The 17,050-nt window shown below is 38.5% G+C and overlaps 1 protein-coding gene across 4 annotated transcripts in view; it reads right to left on the bottom strand.

Annotated features, from left to right (window-relative positions):
* Positions 1-14,433, bottom strand: part of COL9A1 (collagen type IX alpha 1 chain) — a 100,915-nt gene extending 86,482 nt beyond the window's left edge. For 2 of the 4 annotated variants that reach the window (XM_017345228.3, XM_070073908.1), the window contains exons 1-2: positions 6,116-6,238; positions 4,706-5,102 (exon numbers count right to left, since the gene is read on the bottom strand). In XM_017345228.3, the coding sequence (XP_017200717.2) occupies positions 4,706-5,047 (342 nt within the window). In that variant the 5' untranslated portion in view covers positions 5,048-5,102; positions 6,116-6,238. Of the gene's footprint in view, positions 1-4,705; positions 5,103-5,665; positions 6,090-6,115; positions 6,239-12,374; positions 12,508-12,635; positions 12,714-13,881; positions 13,956-14,419 lie in introns of those variants that run through there. The other 2 variants (XM_008263089.4, XM_051855529.2) reach the window with 2 other exon arrangements.
* Positions 14,434-17,050: the final 2,617 nt, after the last annotated feature.

The following is a 17,050-nucleotide window of genomic DNA, read 5'->3' as shown; positions in this document are numbered from 1 at the left end:
ATGGGATGCTGGCATCCCAAGTGACAATGTAACCTCCACACCAAATGCCCACACCGCAATTTCATTTTAATTGACATTTCTTACACAGTAACAGGTGCAAAACTGCAGTTTCCAAATTAAGAGAACTGTGACCTACCTGAATGTGCATATCACTACTCTCCACTAAGACCTCTAGGGCCAGGAAATCATCACTGCTTTTAAGTAATTGTCAACAGTTTCAGATTTCAGCCAAATTTGTGAGGTGACCAAGATTATAGGCTATGAAAGTCAAAACTAGATCCTAGGCACAAGGTGTGGACACTTGGACTCATGGACTTGTTTGTGTATTTGACTACCTTTAGTCTGGAAAAGTGAGAAACAGTTCAAGCAATTAGCCTACAGTAAAAATGCCAGTTAAGTCGCCCATGTTCCATATTAACATTGCTTGGATTCAATTCCTGGCTCCAGCTTCCAATTCCACCTTCCTACCAACGCAGACCCTAGGAAATAGCAGGTAATGACTCAAACACGTGGGTCCCTGTCATCCACATGGCAGACCTGAATCAAGTTTCTGGCTCCTGGCTTCAGCCCTGACCAAACATAGTGAGCATTTGAGGAAGTGAATCAGCTAATGGGCGTTCTGTCTTTGCACTTTTTTTTTTTTAAAGATTTATTTGAGGGTACGGCACTGTGGTATAGCAAGTAAAGCTGCTGCCTGCAGTGCAGGCATCCCATATGGGCGTTGGTTCGAGTCCTGGCTGCTCCTCTTCTGATCCAGCTCTCTGCTATGGTCTGGGAAAGCAGAAGATGGAGCAAGCACTTGGGCCCCTGCACCTGCATGGGAGACCTGGAGGAAGCTCCTCACTCTTGGCTCTGGACCAGCATAGTTCTGGCCATTGTGGCCAACTGGGAAGTGAATCAGCACATGGAAGACCTCTCTCTCTCTCTCTCTCTCTCTCTCTCTCTCTCTCTCTGCATAACAAATTTTCAAATAAGTAAATCTTTAAAAAAGAAAAGATTTGAGAGGTAGGGTTACAGAGAGAGGGAGAGACAACAAGAAAGGTCTTCCATCCACTGGTTCACTTCCCAAATGGCTGCAACGGCAGGAGCTGGGCCAATCAGAAGCCAGGAGCTTCTTCCAGGTCTCCTACACAGGTTAAGGAGCCCAAGCACTTGGGCCATCTTCTGCTGCTTTCCCAGGCCATAGCATCATAGCAGAGAGCTGGATAAGAAGGGGAGCAGCCAGGACAGGAACCAGCGCCCATGTGGGATGCCGGGGGGCCACAGGCAGAGGCTTAGCCTACTATACCACAGCACCAGCCTCTCTTTGGCTGGCACTCGCTCGCTCTCTACTAAAGAGTTTTCAAAAAAGAAATTGTCATTTAAAAAGAGAAAAGTATAGAGCACCATGGAAAGACAAAGCATGAAAAGAATTGGATTGCAGGGACTTCAAAAAGTTCATGGAAAGTAAAAATAAAAGGTAAGTTAATTTTGGTGCAAAAGTATTTTCAAATCCATGCAGCTTTCTCATAATGTGCATCTTCCCTGAACTTTCTGAAGATCCCTCACACCCATGGGAATTTGCAAAGCAGACACCTCTGCCTGGAACACCAGGCCTTGTCTTCTGGATAACTTGCACCTACCCAGCATTCCTCTCAGACAGCACCTTCTACATGAAACATCCTTGACCTCCACTCCCATGCTGCCTTGCCCTGAGAAAGGAGCCTTTCTAGGTACCTCTCTGACACTCAGCATTTTTCAGTTATGGTCCTTATCATGCTATATTGTGACTGTTTACTGAAGTCCTCATTTTCAGTAGACAGAAGACCAAGTCATAGATTTATCTGCCTTTGTATACCTAGTATACAGTCACACAATGAGAGCATGCTAAATGAAAAACAAGTAGGATTACAGACTAAGTTTACACTGGACAATTTTTCATAACACTAATTTGTACTGTAAAACAGATCCTGAAAAATCTAAGCAAATCCAAATGCCTTACAAAGTAAGAATATTGAGATGCTTATAAGGAAAGATACATAATGACATTCATTTTTCTTTTCCTTAAAGGAAAGCTAGTTAGCATAGCAGAAAATAGAGTAGAAATCGTACGCCTAACATTGTTTCTTACAGGCCAATAGACTCGCCGTGGTCACTTCTTGAGCTGAGAAATGGAGACAATGCTATCTGTAATTGCTATATAATAAAAGTTTTGCAAGGATCAAACAAGCTAATGGGAATGAAATAATTTTGAAAACTTTAAATTGATATATTAAAGGTATCAAGGTGATTTTAAAAAAAAACTAAATAGGCCCTTCTTACAGTTTTCTACTTCTTTGTTTGAAATAAGGTGAAGATTGATAAATGTATTTTGGAGAGAATTTGAGTCTGACGTGGTCACTTTCACTTCTAGTCTTTGAATGTAGATAGTCTTTGGTCTATGATTTTTTTTTTTTTTTTTTGGACAGGCAGAGTTAGACAGTGAGAGACAGAGACAGAGAGAAAGGTCTTCCTTCCATTGGTTCACCCCCCAAATGGCTGCTACAGCCGGTGGGCTGCACCGATCCGAAACCAGGAGCCAGGTGCCTCCTCCTGGTCTCCCATGCGGGTGCAGGGCCCAATCACTTGGACCATCCTCCACTGCCTTGCCAGGCCACAATGGAGAGCTGGACTGGAAGAGGAGCAACCAGGACAGAATCCATCGCCCCAACCAGGACTAGAACCTGGGGTGCTGGTGCCGCAGGCAGAGGATTAGCCTAGTGAACCATGGCACCGGCCTGGTCTATGATCTTGATCTAATTTAGTTATCATAGTCACTACCACCACCATCACGTTATATGGAACTTTAATAGAGTTTTATGCTCAAGTATCTCTGTTTCTTGGTTCAAGAGTCAAAATTCAGTCTGTGTAACAAATCTGTACATGCCTATTTTAAATACTCTTAACATTGGCTATGGTTTATCAACTTAGAAAAGATAACCAGCTTCCAGGTTCTAGTTGTATTCCTGCACATGGCAGAATAAAATAGAAGATCATTGGTACAAACTTATTTCCATTACGATGTAAGACTAGACTTACAGAAAACCGATAATCAGCCATAACAATACTGGTAAGATGATAATATAGTGAACCAATATTGAGACTTTAGTTCACCACTCTGGCAATCAGACAACTTAGTAGCACCCAGAACCCAGAACATAAAGACTTTAAATGTCTTAAGTTCCATGAATCAATAATTTTTAAAATATTTTACTGATATTGATCAATTTGAAGAGGTAACCTAGTGTCTTTCCATTCACCCATGAACCAGAAATGACATAAGTTTACAGAACTTCAGTGTTGTCTGAAAACTTCTCCAGTGTCACTGCCAAGATCTTACTGTACAAAATTTCAAGATGGCACAACAGTAGTCCCATCAGCTTTCTAACCCAGCCACTTGAGGTGTGATAAGTTATTAGATGGAGAAATGCTTTCTCAAGAGTCTACAAGCCAGAAAAATAACGTAGCAGTTACAAATTGCTTCCTGTCCATCACAGAATATAGAAATTTCACACTACCCTTCACACCAATCACAATTCTTCCCTTGAAAACAAGTTATTTGAACAATTCCATTACTGAGATCCCCAATAACCTTTTTATTTGGAGAAGAGCACAGAAAGAATTCAAAGTCATTGTATTGCCTTGGCTACACTCCATGATAGGGATTCTGTGACTAGAATTTAACAACTCCATACTAGTATGACAAAGAAAAAAAGAACAAGAGGAGAGAGAGAAGATAGTTGGCATCTGGCTTGCTTATTGAACTTTAAGTTCTTTGGTTTTCCCAAAATAACATTTGTCCCCTACTGTATATTTTTAATTGCTGTTATTTATATATTGATATATATATAAATCTTTTTAAAGGATTATTTAGAGTGCATCAAATCAAAATGAATGAACTGTATGGTACAAGTTGGAAATCATTGTGTTAAATATAACTCCTTACCTTTGTTTCCACGGATCCCTGTAGTAAAATCATGAACAGAGCTTTAAAATCCTTTACTCTGAGTCATGTACTTTTAAAGAAATAAGCGCTATGTTACGTATACAATTTTCATTCTTATTGATCAGGTATCATATGGCTTCCTAATCTCATCTAGTACCACTATGCTCTTAGTATCCCTCACTCCCTTCCACAGTCAGATTTGCATAAACATTAATCATCCAAATCAGCCCATCTCAGGAATTTTGAATGTGGCCTACTTATTCCATCCTTTTTCCCTTAATGATCTTTCCTTTGGTTAGAATACACTTTCTCCTCCTCTTTTGCAAATGAAAATCCTTGCACATCAAAGTTCAATGCTTCCAAGAAGCATGGAGTTCTTCACTAACAGAATCCACCACTCTTCTTAACCTTGGACTATTATGATTACCTACACATACAGGATATGTGCCACATCAGAATAGGTTTCTTTTTAAGTTGCCTCAAATGGGTGCTGGATTTAGAATCTAAGAAGCATAACAAGGGGAAATGAGAAATACCCATTAAGTTCCAAGACTGGGGGCTATCTGCTTACCTTCCTCTAATTTCACATTCCATTTGGTACACGTCATGTCCAAAATAGAACTGAAATCATTTTGAATAGTGAGTAAATTTTTTAAATGAGTAACTTGTTAGTAATCAAAGATGTTTGATTTTTAGGAATCTGGTTTTGTTCTATGCCATCATGTGTGGTTTTATACTTACTGGAACAGAAACTTGAGGATTATCTGCAAGTTTTCCCAGCACAGCAAAGCCATCGACATCAATTTGGCCTCTTGGTTTAATGGGTAAGGATTCAATTTTGACACAGTCAACAAAAAGAGTAGCACTACTCCTTTCCACGCCAATCATGATCTTATGCCACTGAGAATCGAACAAGGAGGGCAAATTTGAAAAAGCTGCAGTTTGGAGGCTTCCATCCAGTCCCTTGTATGAAAATGCAACCGATTTGGTTTGGCCATTAATCTTCACACCAACTTGCTCCTTCCCTGAGGAATCCTGAATCTGCCAAATGCTCCAGTTCTTTTCAAGTGTGCTTCCAGTCATCCGGAAAGTAGTTAGAAAGGAGTATTCTTCAGGCAGTCCGCTGGGATATAAATGCCTGGGTAGAAAGAATGAATGGAAATCTTGTTTTCTGTACTCATGCACATTTACTTACCCTTTTCCCCATCATGCTATTTTAGATTCCAGACCTACAGAGAGGCTACAGTGTGAAAAACTGTGTACTGTTTGTTCTTTCATGACTTCATACAGACCTTCATAGTTCATTCACGTACATTAATGCCCTGTGTTCAAATACATATTTTTAAAACTCCTCCCTCATAGGTAAGGAAGACTCCCAAGGCCGCATAATCCCATCAGTGTTACTATTTATGCTCCCCAAAGAGCTACTGTTCAGCAATTCCCTCTCAGCCAAAAGACACATTCCTGCAAAGGCCTTGGCAGCATCTCATTCACAAGGAAGACAGGAGATCATCTGGAATCCAAATAAACTCTACTCGTTTATGAAACTATTTTTACTTTTTAATTTTAATAGAATATTTCTTACTCCCATGATTGCTGGGGTATTTCCTTCTATGACTATATCTCAGGCCCACATACATACTTTGAGAATCACTAGCTATGCTGACTATTTAGAAACTTATTCAGACCGAAGATGTTTGCCTTTTCTGGGGAGTTAAGGCATGATGCTAAAATGGCATCCGTTTGCTTGTCACTGGATTGTAACTAGGGAAAAGTGATCAATTCTTACTTCACTACTCCAACTCAGTTATTCTTCAGTCTGCCAACTAAGGCTGCATCATTTCTACCTCCCTTAAATGGTAGTGTTAGGCCAAGTAGTGTTCCTAAGGCATCGCCTGTCTGTAAATCCTAACCTGGAGCTGTACCAGCTACCTGGATCTTCTGTTGACAGTAAGTTGCTAAAAGCTGAATACTGAGTTTTTTTTTTTTTTTTAATTTGAGGCCTTTTAAATGTAAGCACCACCTTTCAAAGACTTGAAGATTTTCTACTTATCCCTTTTTCCTCCTAAGTATAGAAAAATTCCTGACCAAGGAGGCTAGGAAAACTAAATGCCAAGAATTGTGTTTGCAGGTCATCAAAGAAGGAGGTACCTTTCTCTGAAGGGAGGAGAGAACTTCCACTCTGATTACGACTTGTCTAAATATGATCAGAGTCAGTGAACTCAAAAGGCTTCCATAGCCTTGGCAACTCATGACAAGAGCCTAGGGTGATTACTGATGTCATAAACAAGAGTGTCAATTGGTTAAGTCAACAACAGGAGTCACTGTGCACTTACTCCTCATGTAGGATCTCTGTCCTTAATGTGCTGTACATTGATTTAATGCTATAACTAGTACTCAAACAGTATTTTTCACTTTGTGTTTCTATGTGGGTGCAAACTGTTAAAATCTTTACTTAATATATATTAAACTGATCTTCTGTATATAAAGAGAAATGAAAATGAATCTTGATGTGAATTGAAGGGGAGAGGGAGCAGGAAAGGGAAGGGCTGCAGGTGGGAGGGAAGTTATGGGGGGGAAGCCATTGTAATCCATAAGCTATACTTTGGAAATTTATATTCATTAAATAAAAGTTAAAAAAAGAATTGTGCTTGCTAAATAGTAAAATTTTATCTTCCTAAAAACAGTTATAGACCAGGACAGTTGGAGTCCCAAATAATCTTCCTCCAGGTTAAACTCGTCCCGCAGCCCCTTTCTCATGAGTTAAGAGAAAGGCAAGAAGAATATCTAAATTAAAACTGTGTTGATTTAATTTGTTACAAACTAAAAATAATATGGGGTAGGTGTTGTGGCATAGCAGGGTAAGCCTCCACCTGCAATTTTGGCATCCCATATGGACACCAATTTGAAATCTGGCAGCTCCACTTCCAATTACGCTCCCTGTTACACACCTGGAAAAGCAGCAGAATATGGCCTCAAATACTTGGGCCTCTACGCTGACATGGGTAACTTGAAAGGAGGTCTGGGCTCCTGGCTTTGGCCTGGCCCAGCCCCAGATGTCGTGGCTATTTGGGTAGTGAACCAACAGATGGAAGATTTCTCTTTCCCTTTCTATCTCTGTCTCTCCTTCTCCCTCTGTACCTCTGCCTTTCAAATAAATAATTCTTTAAAAAAATATACAAATATGTTGTATTGGCATACATGTTTTTGCCAGTTACATATATTGTTGGGTTCAAGACTTCCCACACCAGAAAACTGTTGAGTTCCAAGGATATGTAGCAATGAATGCAACTACTCAATTTACTAAGATATTCTATCTTTACTTTGTTATTGAAACTTTATAAACTGATAAAGTTTTATTTTTCTGCAACTGTTTTCATAGACTTTCAATAAATTGGGGTCAATCATTTCAACAAATTTCACTGTTTTGTTGATTTTGTAAAGGTAACAAAAATGTAAAACCTTTTATCAGTACTCTGATCATCCAAGTCCTACTTTGTCACTATTATAGAACATTTTGGTTTGTATTTTTGGTACTGGATCATATAACTGATGATATGCATTATTCTTACTGCAAATTTTTCAGTTCACTAATATCTGTCAAATGTGCCAGAAGTTTAAACATGTACTTTTAAAAATATTGTTTAGAGTTGAAGAACCACCTACTGTCCTGTTTTCAAGAATATAACTGTCTGCCACATAGCTCCAAGTACTTATTAATATATATTCTGTTTTTCTATTGCTTTGTCATATTTCCTTTGACTTTTTCTAAATCATTGCCATTCCATAACTCTAGGGAAAAACAACTAAGATTTCCTATTGACAATATACTGCCTATTGCATAATTGTAAAGCCTTAAGAAAGTTTATACATCTCATTTAACTGACTTCAAAAAATTTGGAACTAGGAGATAAGTTTTTGAAGCTTTACTCAAAGATAATATTCAGCAAGTATCCATTTAAATTATAAATAGGTTCTTTTGTTCATTCTTTTAAATAATGATGTGGATTTGCCTTTATTCATGATCAGTGTTTTTGAGGCATGAAATTTTTGTGAAAGGAAGATGAAGGTAAAATATGAAGTTTAAGAATTATTTTTCTAGACTTAAAAAATGTCTGTTTCTTACCTGTGTATCTACAGATATACTGAATAAAATCATAGAATTTGTTCAGTCCATTAAAAAAATAAAAATAAAGAACAGGGCCAACACTGTGGCATAATAAGTTAAACCTCCACCTGCAGCACCAGCATCCAGTATGGGTTCCTGTTTGAGTCCCAGCTACTCCACTTCCAATCCAGTCCCTTGCTAATGGCCTTGGAAAGGAGAAGATGGCCCAAGTGTTTGGGCCTCTTCACTCATGTAGGAGACCTGAAAGAAGCTCCTGGATTCAGATCGGCTTAGCCCCAGCAACTGCAGCCATTTGGGGACTTCTCTGCCTCTCTATCTGTAACTCTGCCTCTCAAATCTTTAAAAAAATCTATTTTCTGTCTTTATTACAGAAGTCCCAGTACCATGCTTAGGTGACACCTATGTAGATACATCCCACTCTATGCTTCGTCCAACTGACTCAATGAATTGAGGCAATGTGTTGAAGGCAGAATAGATCATATCAGGGCCGGCGCCGTGGTGCACTGGGTTAATCCTCCGCCTGCGGTGCCGGCACCCCATATGGGTGCTGGTTCTAGTCTCAGCTGCTCCTCTTCCAATCCAGCTCTCTGCTATGGCCTCAGATAGCAGTAGAAGATGGCCCAAGTGCGTGGGCCCCTGCACCCACATGGGAGACCAGGAAGCAGCACCTGGCTCCTGATCAGCGCAGCACCAGCCATAGCGGCCATTTGGGGAGTGAACCAATGGAAGGAAGACCTTTCTCTGTCTCACTGTCTGTAACTCTACCTGTCCAATAAATAAATAAAATCTTTAAAAAAATAGAACATATCTCCATTTACCTCTGATTTACAGTATGTAATGCCAAAAACTAAAAATATAAAAGTTAAAGACAGTGACGCATGTGGGGTTACTAAAAGAATCTCGTCTATAGTCATATTGTTAAGCCAAGAATATCTGTCCATCTCTTCCTAAAGATAAAGATTATACACACACACACACACACACACACACACTTACTTTCCATGAACCTTTTGAATATATGAATACTTAAAAAATTTATAGAATTGGATTAAGTGCAAAAAAATTTTGAAAATCCATGTACAAAAGTGGTCTTCAAAAAGTGCATTAAAATGCATATTATGAAAAAACTCTGCATGGTTTTAAAATTTTATGTAATTTCAAAATAAATTTACCTTTAATGACATTTCCCATAAAATTTTCCAAGTATTTCTGCAAGTATGTGTGTACATATGTTTATACACACATGATCATAATCATATTCACCTTTCAAATTAGGTTAGCACAGCATGTCAATATGTAAAAGCAGAAAATTCATTTTGTCGTCTGCATTAATAAAACACATGTATTTGTGTATCCCTAGAGTCATGTAACACTTTCACAACTCCAATTTATAGTACAGGCAGCCTCATGGTCTGTTTTGAACACTTGAAATTCTGTTCTTGCAAATATGCTATGCACACTGTAAGTAAACTTGACAGCATACACGATTTAAAAGTTGGATCTATGAATGATTTATTTCATTATATTAAAATCTGCACAGAGTACCTAAAATGGAGAGCTACAGGGTTTGAATAAAAGCTTTAGAAGTCCTTGGACTTTGAAAGGTTTCCTAATGAACTTAACACAAACAAAGTTAGGGGCTTTTTTTGACAAACAAACTTAACATGTTTTAAGTGGCTAAGAAGGTGAAACCATTGTGCCTAAACAAAAAAAAAAAACTGTAAAAACAAACTAACAAAAAACTCAATTTTAAAAAAAATTAAAATTGAAAGAAAGGGAGAGGAATGAAATGTCAGAGACAGGAAGGGAATATCATTATATTCTTAGAATTCTATCTATGAACTGTATTGAATCTGTTCATAGATTCAATTTGTACTAAAATGCAGCAACATGAAAAAATAAGGTATCAGAAAAAGATTGAAAAGGTAAGTAATAAATTTTGACTATCACATTGGTTTCCTATACCATGGGTCTTCTTTCTCGTGAGGGACTCCTGTTATTAGTTTTTTTTTTTTTTTTCTCCTACTGTCTTAGAGCCTTAGGAGGTCTTTTAGAATGACAGTTGTCTACTCCATGTATGGCCTGAGAACAATTCCAATCCCTAACTCTCTGCTTGGACAACCCCTGAAAGTAAAGGATCCACTAAGGAAAAAGACTCGTTCGTGTACATGCTCCTATCTGGTGCTCTCTAACATAGGTAGTCATCACTGAACACCACTGTATGCAAGACTACATTTGAATACTCTTCATTTATTAACAGTGACTCCATTGTTTCTATCACCTCTAATCTTAAACTGAGAAGTGAAGCAAAGATGGCTTAAGTAACTTTCCCAAGAATAGACTTTACAATCCATTTGGTATTTTATGTATCTCAGCCTTCTAACTCTCCTCCTTCTCCTCCTATCTACCTCTTGAAATAATTAGAAAGAGACAGAGACAGAGAGACGCTGAGAAACAGAGATGGGGAAAGGCAAAGCATCTGCCATCTGTTGATTCGTTCCCCAAACGCCTATAGCAGCTATGACTGGGCTGGGCTGAAGTCAAGAGCCAGCAATTCAAAACAAGTCTTCCACATGTGTGGCAGGGACTCAGGCACTTGAGCCATTACCTGCCATTTCCCAGGTATGCATTAGCAATAATCTAGTAGCCAGGGCTGGGAATCAAATCCAGGAACTCCCATGTGGGACATAGGTGTCTTAATCAGCACCTTAACTGCTAGGTCAAATGCCCTCTCCTTCCCCCTCTTTTTATTTCTTTCTCATTTTTCCTAATTCTTTTATTCTTCTTCCCTCATCTTTTGATAAATTTAGACAAGAAAACTTGAGTTCTGATCTTCATGGGACCAGGTAGTCAAATATAGTGACTATGAGACATTAGTTTTATTGCCTTTGCATAGTACTTAGTGATAGCCCTAGACACTTAGAGAAAAACCAAAGATGAGATTGTTAGGCCTTAAGTTGGTCAATCTGTAAACTTAAAATTGACAGTCCTGATGGTCCCTCAATCAGAAAATTATATCACCACTGGGGTTCTAATTTTAATAATTTTATTAAAGTAAAAAAACAAAAATTGTAAAGCTTATTTAAAAGCACAACTAGAACTTCTGTACATAAGAAACAATAAGAAATAAAGTCATTATAGCCATTTTCATGCCCTTATTCTTGCAAAATGTGAATGGTTTTCCCAGAAATAGTATCAAGTAGTCGTTAGAAGCACAACTTCTGAGACCATTCTACCTGGAATTCAATTCACATCCCAACCCTGTGATCTTATGCAAGTAAATTAAGCATTTTATATGTCTGCTTTATTGCCCAAAAATAAGGTTAATAATTTCCCTATATCACAGGGTTATAATAATGAGATTTATATTAGTAAACTCATAAAAACAATGTATTAATATATAGTACATTCAAAATATTTATTTCTGTCTACACTATGGCACTATATTATAGCAGATTCTAATTTGATTAAAATTCTTTTATGGAAGTTTAGGTTTCTATAATATTCTTTTATTGAGATTATGAGAACATTAATTATTCTTTACTTTTTTACCTTAATTTCTATCCCAGTCCTAATTTTCTTGTTTATCAAAGGAGGCTGAACTGTTTGTTTTTTGGTATTGTAAAATGAAATAATCAGAAGACACAAATAAGGCATGAAGGTGATAGAAATACTAAACCACTGAAGCTCATTCATGATGATAGCACGACTTAATATTTACACATAACGTACCTCAGTTGTAAATAATCTAAGGAATTAAAGGCTTAGCTTCCAAGAAGGAGAACAGTAAAGTGTTTGGGGTAATTATTATTACTCATTTTTTTCTGTTATCACAATTTTAGCTTTGCTTTTATTCTGTGTCTGCCAGGAGCCAAGCACTGGATGTCTATTTCTGTTTCAGCACCAGAGTACTTGAACAGCACCATTGTGAGTCTTTTAACCACTCTGTGGCTCCTAGTTAAATTTATGCTTAACCTCTGGTATTTTTCACAGAGGGTCCTTTCAGTCAAAACCAGACAAATTATAGGAAAACAGAAAGCAAGCAGTAAGAACATATCCTGAATCAATGTATAATAGTCTCAGTAATGTTTTTTTTTTTTTTTAAAAAAAAAAACTGCAATGGAAAGTAAATTACATGTTGAAAACATAAAGAGCAGTAGGTAAGTGAATAAATTCCTTCAGCTTTAAATAAAATCACAAGCCAAGAAACACTGAGCATGAGACAATTTCCTAATCCTGGATAATTATCCATTATAAAAAAATGCTTTTGAAGTATATTACCTGGTTGGAATCCTGAAGTCTACATTACTTCCCAACTTGTAAGCCACTTGTAATGTAGTTGATCCCTCTACTCTCTGGATAGCTCTTTGAGATGCTGCTTTATCTATCTGGAACTGAGAAATCAGGTCAAACCCTATTGAAAGGGAATACAAGTGAAAAGTCCGAAAATGAGATTGGTTATATTCTTTTATTTGGGAAAGTTGTGAAAAATACATCAGGTTATAAAAAGCATGCATTTTCAATATGATACTTGCTACTTGCCAGGTAAATCATCTTGACCAATCCTGACTTTTGGACAGAGTTCATTTCCACCATTAGAATTTGAATTGACAGGAAATCCTGCAAAAGAGATAGTATGTCATCCTACTTCATGCCAGTACAGGGATGGCAAGATATACCAATAACAACTGAGTAACTATTTAAAATATGGGATTATACCAGACTGCTTATCAGTAGTATATTTGGATTTAATTCTGTTCCTCTAAAATTATGTTTCTTTCTTTCATCTTCAAATCATCCTGCAATAGATACAAGGCACAAAATTGCTTTTATACTGTGTGCTGGGAAAATACTCATTTGAGAGATTAAGAATCTGTTCCTTTTGGAACCAGAATTGTACAATGTCCTGAATGGCACAGGGTTAGAAGCCTGTCTGGAAAACTTCTCATGGTTTGGGCGAGAAAATATTCCTCAAACACCACAAATCCAGAGCCAACTTTGAACCAATTCAATGGAGCTTCTGGAGAGTAGAGTTCTTGGGTCTATTTGCAAATACAGGAGGTGGCTGGGGAACTCTTTGGATTCACTAACACTAGTTAAAATGGAAAGAATTCATTTAAGTTTATTAATTCATTTTAAGAGAATAAAGGTTCCATTTAGATTACTGCTAGAACCATAGAATTTAGAAGAGTAATGAGAAGAAAATAATCATAAAAAGAAATAAACCCTCAGTATGAGAAATCTGTAGCTAGAGTTGGGAGCTCCTTATACATGGCAGCTTGTAGGGAAGAAACCATTCTTCACCACCAAAGAAGGCTTCTTGTAACTGTCCAAACTCAGTGCTTTTCTGAGACTCACCTAATGTTAAAGACTTCCTAAGTTTCAGAAAAAGCATTTTCCAGTTACATGATTTGGCCTAGTCATTGTGATATATACTCTTCACCTCCCCTAACTCCAGATTTTTGGAGTCCGTCCATCTATCCATCTATCCATCCAACATTTGGATCACTATAGGAATCAATCATTATAGGAAGCCAGTCACCATAGGAACCAGCCACTGTGCTAAGCACTGGAACAAACAGATCAGTCTTTCTGCTAACAGTCATCACAACCAGGACTTCCTTCCCATAGCCAACATTGGCCTCAGAAAACCATTCACTGGGGTATGCCCACGGCTCAAGGAAGGAATGAAAAGTGAACCCCATTTAGTCTTCACTTAGCCACAGCCCTATCTGGTCATTTCTGGAAACAAGGAATTATTTCAGAATCCAGAAATTATAGCTCTTACTTGGGCGACGCTTGACTGCCGCAGATGCCCAGGGTCCCAGGAAACTGCAGATGAAGAAGAAAGCTGGAATTTTCCTGAAGAGGACAGAAGCAAACATGATTCAAAAAGGAGTTCCTCAGATAGGAGCTGCCTTCATATTTTTAAGCCTGATAAACCTTATTAATTTAGGTGTTCAAATCCCAATATCGTCTTTATTTTGACTTTGAAGCCTGAGATGTTTAATGAATTTTTACCCATTTCCGTTATCTAATAGATTATCAACTTCCCTTTCTCATTACCTACCTCATTGTTTTTGTACTTATTTCCTTATCTGTTTTATCTTAGATTTTCTGCCTTTCTCTTCCTATGGCTGTCTCCATCACTGCTTTTTCTGTCTCTCACGCATACTCTCTTGTCCTGCTCTCTCATCTCTTTCTTTCCCTGCTCTCACCGTTTGTCACTTCTCTCCTCACCTCTTCACTGCAAAAAACACAGAACTTTGGTTCTGATAGACCACAGCCTTATCTCCCCACCACTCTTCCCAACATCATGGTCTTACCAGCAGTTCTTCATTTTCCCAGCTGGTTTTCTTCAGGCACCAGTGGAAAATGGGGTGGGAGGGGAGTCACTGCTCCCCGGGACCCCTTCACTATCACCCTAGGACTACGAGTTCTGGGTCCAGCCTTCGTTCCTCCTGCCCCTGTGAGGGCTAAATGCAAAGGGAGAGTGCCAGAGGCATCTGGTGACACTTTAAACCAAAGTAGAGGAAAGGGGCGGAGAGACACAGCTCTGTAAGCCAGGCCTAGCCAGGGGTGTGTCCTCAAAGCTAACAAGGTTACACTGAAGGAGGGATTGACAGGGGAACGTTTGCTGAAAGAAAAAAAAATAATAAAATCGGGATGTGGGAAAATTCTCAAGAAAGCTCCAGGCAGGCTGCGATAGGAATATAGTGGGAGCTTTCAGAACCGCTCTAGGAATACAACAGTCAAAGCTTTTAGAGGTTCCAGTTAAGAAATGCACATGGGACTTCAAAGGTGGGCAAACTCAGGGGAGCCTTGGTGCCCAACTAACCCACGTTTGAATCTCCATTTGCTCTGGAGTTGGCTACTTGTATGTCTTCGAGTAAAACAGGTTCAAAGTACTTACATAAAAAACAATGGTTTTGAGAATTAAACAAGGTGGCTTAAACAGTCTCACACCCAACAGTCATTTGTCATTGTCAGTCTTTGTCCTAGCTAATATTTCATTATGTACCTCCCTCTGTTGAAAATGCCTGATGCCTGGTGACATTTAATTCTTGCAGCAACATCATAAGACTAAAATTATCCTTATCCACCAGATTTAAAAAACCGAGACACTGAAAAGCTCTCTCAATGTCTGAAGATCTTGATAAAACATAATAGCAAGACCCCTAGTTCTTGTTTCTTCTTAGACTGTCATCATTTACAAATTGAGAGCAAGTCACAAGAATCACAGAACTGGAGAGCACAACAGTCAGACGTGCCAGCTCTCTCCCTCCAAAACCTGGGCATCTTGGGAGAAGGCCCATGAAGCCCCACAGCTACCACCACCAGCCACCCACTTAGAATAGCCTCCTTCTGGCACTATCTTAGGGACACCAGTGTCTGTCCAGAAAGCAGATTCTCCGGGGCAGAAGATTCACTGATCTCAGTGTGGTGTCCAGCAAAGACTACTTTTGAGGTGGCTTTGTTTCCCTAAAATTACTGCAGTTTAATTTATTGAATTATAAACAAACATCATTGCTTATTTTTCATTTGAAAATAAGTCTATCCCCTTTCACCTCCATTAGATCACTGGAGAGTTCATTCAGGTGACCTTAACTAGACAAACATGGATATCCACACCCTTTCCCAATCTTTTTCTACTCACTGCCCACCTCTTGGTCTGTCTTGGTCGCCAAGGAACAGAGCATCCCATCACAGAGGAACACCCATTTCCTCATACTGCTTGAGGTTGTCTACAAAGCCCTGTCATTCGTCTTCTACCAAGGTTCCCACTCAAGGGGCCAGTAGTGCAGTACAGCACTTTAACTGGCCACCTACAATGCTGGCATCCCATATGAGCACCAGTTCAAGTCCTGGATGCTCAACTTCCAATCCAGCTCCCTGATAACATACTGGGAAAACAGCAAGATGGACCCAAGTACCTGGGACCCGACCACCCATGTGGGAAACCCAATGGAGCTCTAGGCTCCAGGCTTCTTCCATCATCTGGGGAGTGAACCAGCACTTTTCTCTCTAACTCTACTTTGCAAATGAATAAGTTTTTAATAGACTTCCAATCCTTAGGACATCCATCCTGATGCAATGACAGGAACACAAATGGTCAGAGCCTAGTTTTTGTGTTTAAGTCAGGGCTTATGTGAAAGGAGAAGTTTATTTACCTCAGAGGAGAGATTGTGCAACAGAGAATCTTCCTGACATTCTGAAATCAGGTGAGATAAGCTAACCTAGATCCACATTTTCTTCTCCTATCACACTCTGATAAGAAAGTGGCAGTTAAGTGATTCAGAGACCTCTTCTCTGCATTTGCCTCTCCCCAGGTTAAAAACCCCCTACAGCTAAGTTCTGCTAATAGATGAAAGGGCCTTTTAATAAAAGATGAAAAGATAGATAGGAAAATATGACAGTACTTCAAGAAATTCATAGAAATGGCATTAAAAAGTGCTTATTTTGGTACAAACATTTTCAGAATCCATGCACACAAGAAGTCTTCAAATGGTTCATGGAAAATGTATATTATGAAAAAAAATTGAGTTTTAAAAGCTGTGCCAAAACAAACACCCCTCAGTTGAATTTTCCAAGAATTTTTTGAAGCTTTGTTTCTAATTCATTTGGCTTCCTTCCAGTTTGGTGATTTAAGGTAACAAAAAGTGAGGAGACTTATTAAAAAATAAATCATGTATTTATGAATCCAGAGGGAAACATAATATATATACATTCATGTCTCACATAAAGAAATGCAAACCCCATGCCATTCTGTCATGTGGTCCCCCCAAAGTCATTGGCATCTACATTTATTCACTTTTAACACTGTTCTACTTTTCCTGAAAATTCTCCTCTGAAGAAGTCACTTGGAAATGAAATATGATCCATTATAACTAAATGCACTGACAGCTTGATATTCAAAATGATCCATTTAGAAATTGAAGTATTTTAAACTGAATAAT

This window comes from Oryctolagus cuniculus, chromosome 5 (genome assembly GCF_964237555.1).
Source record: "Oryctolagus cuniculus chromosome 5, mOryCun1.1, whole genome shotgun sequence".
Taxonomy (NCBI): domain Eukaryota; kingdom Metazoa; phylum Chordata; class Mammalia; order Lagomorpha; family Leporidae; genus Oryctolagus; species Oryctolagus cuniculus.
The sequence above is the reverse complement of the archived record's forward strand: the minus strand, read 5'-3'. Positions and strand labels throughout refer to the sequence as shown.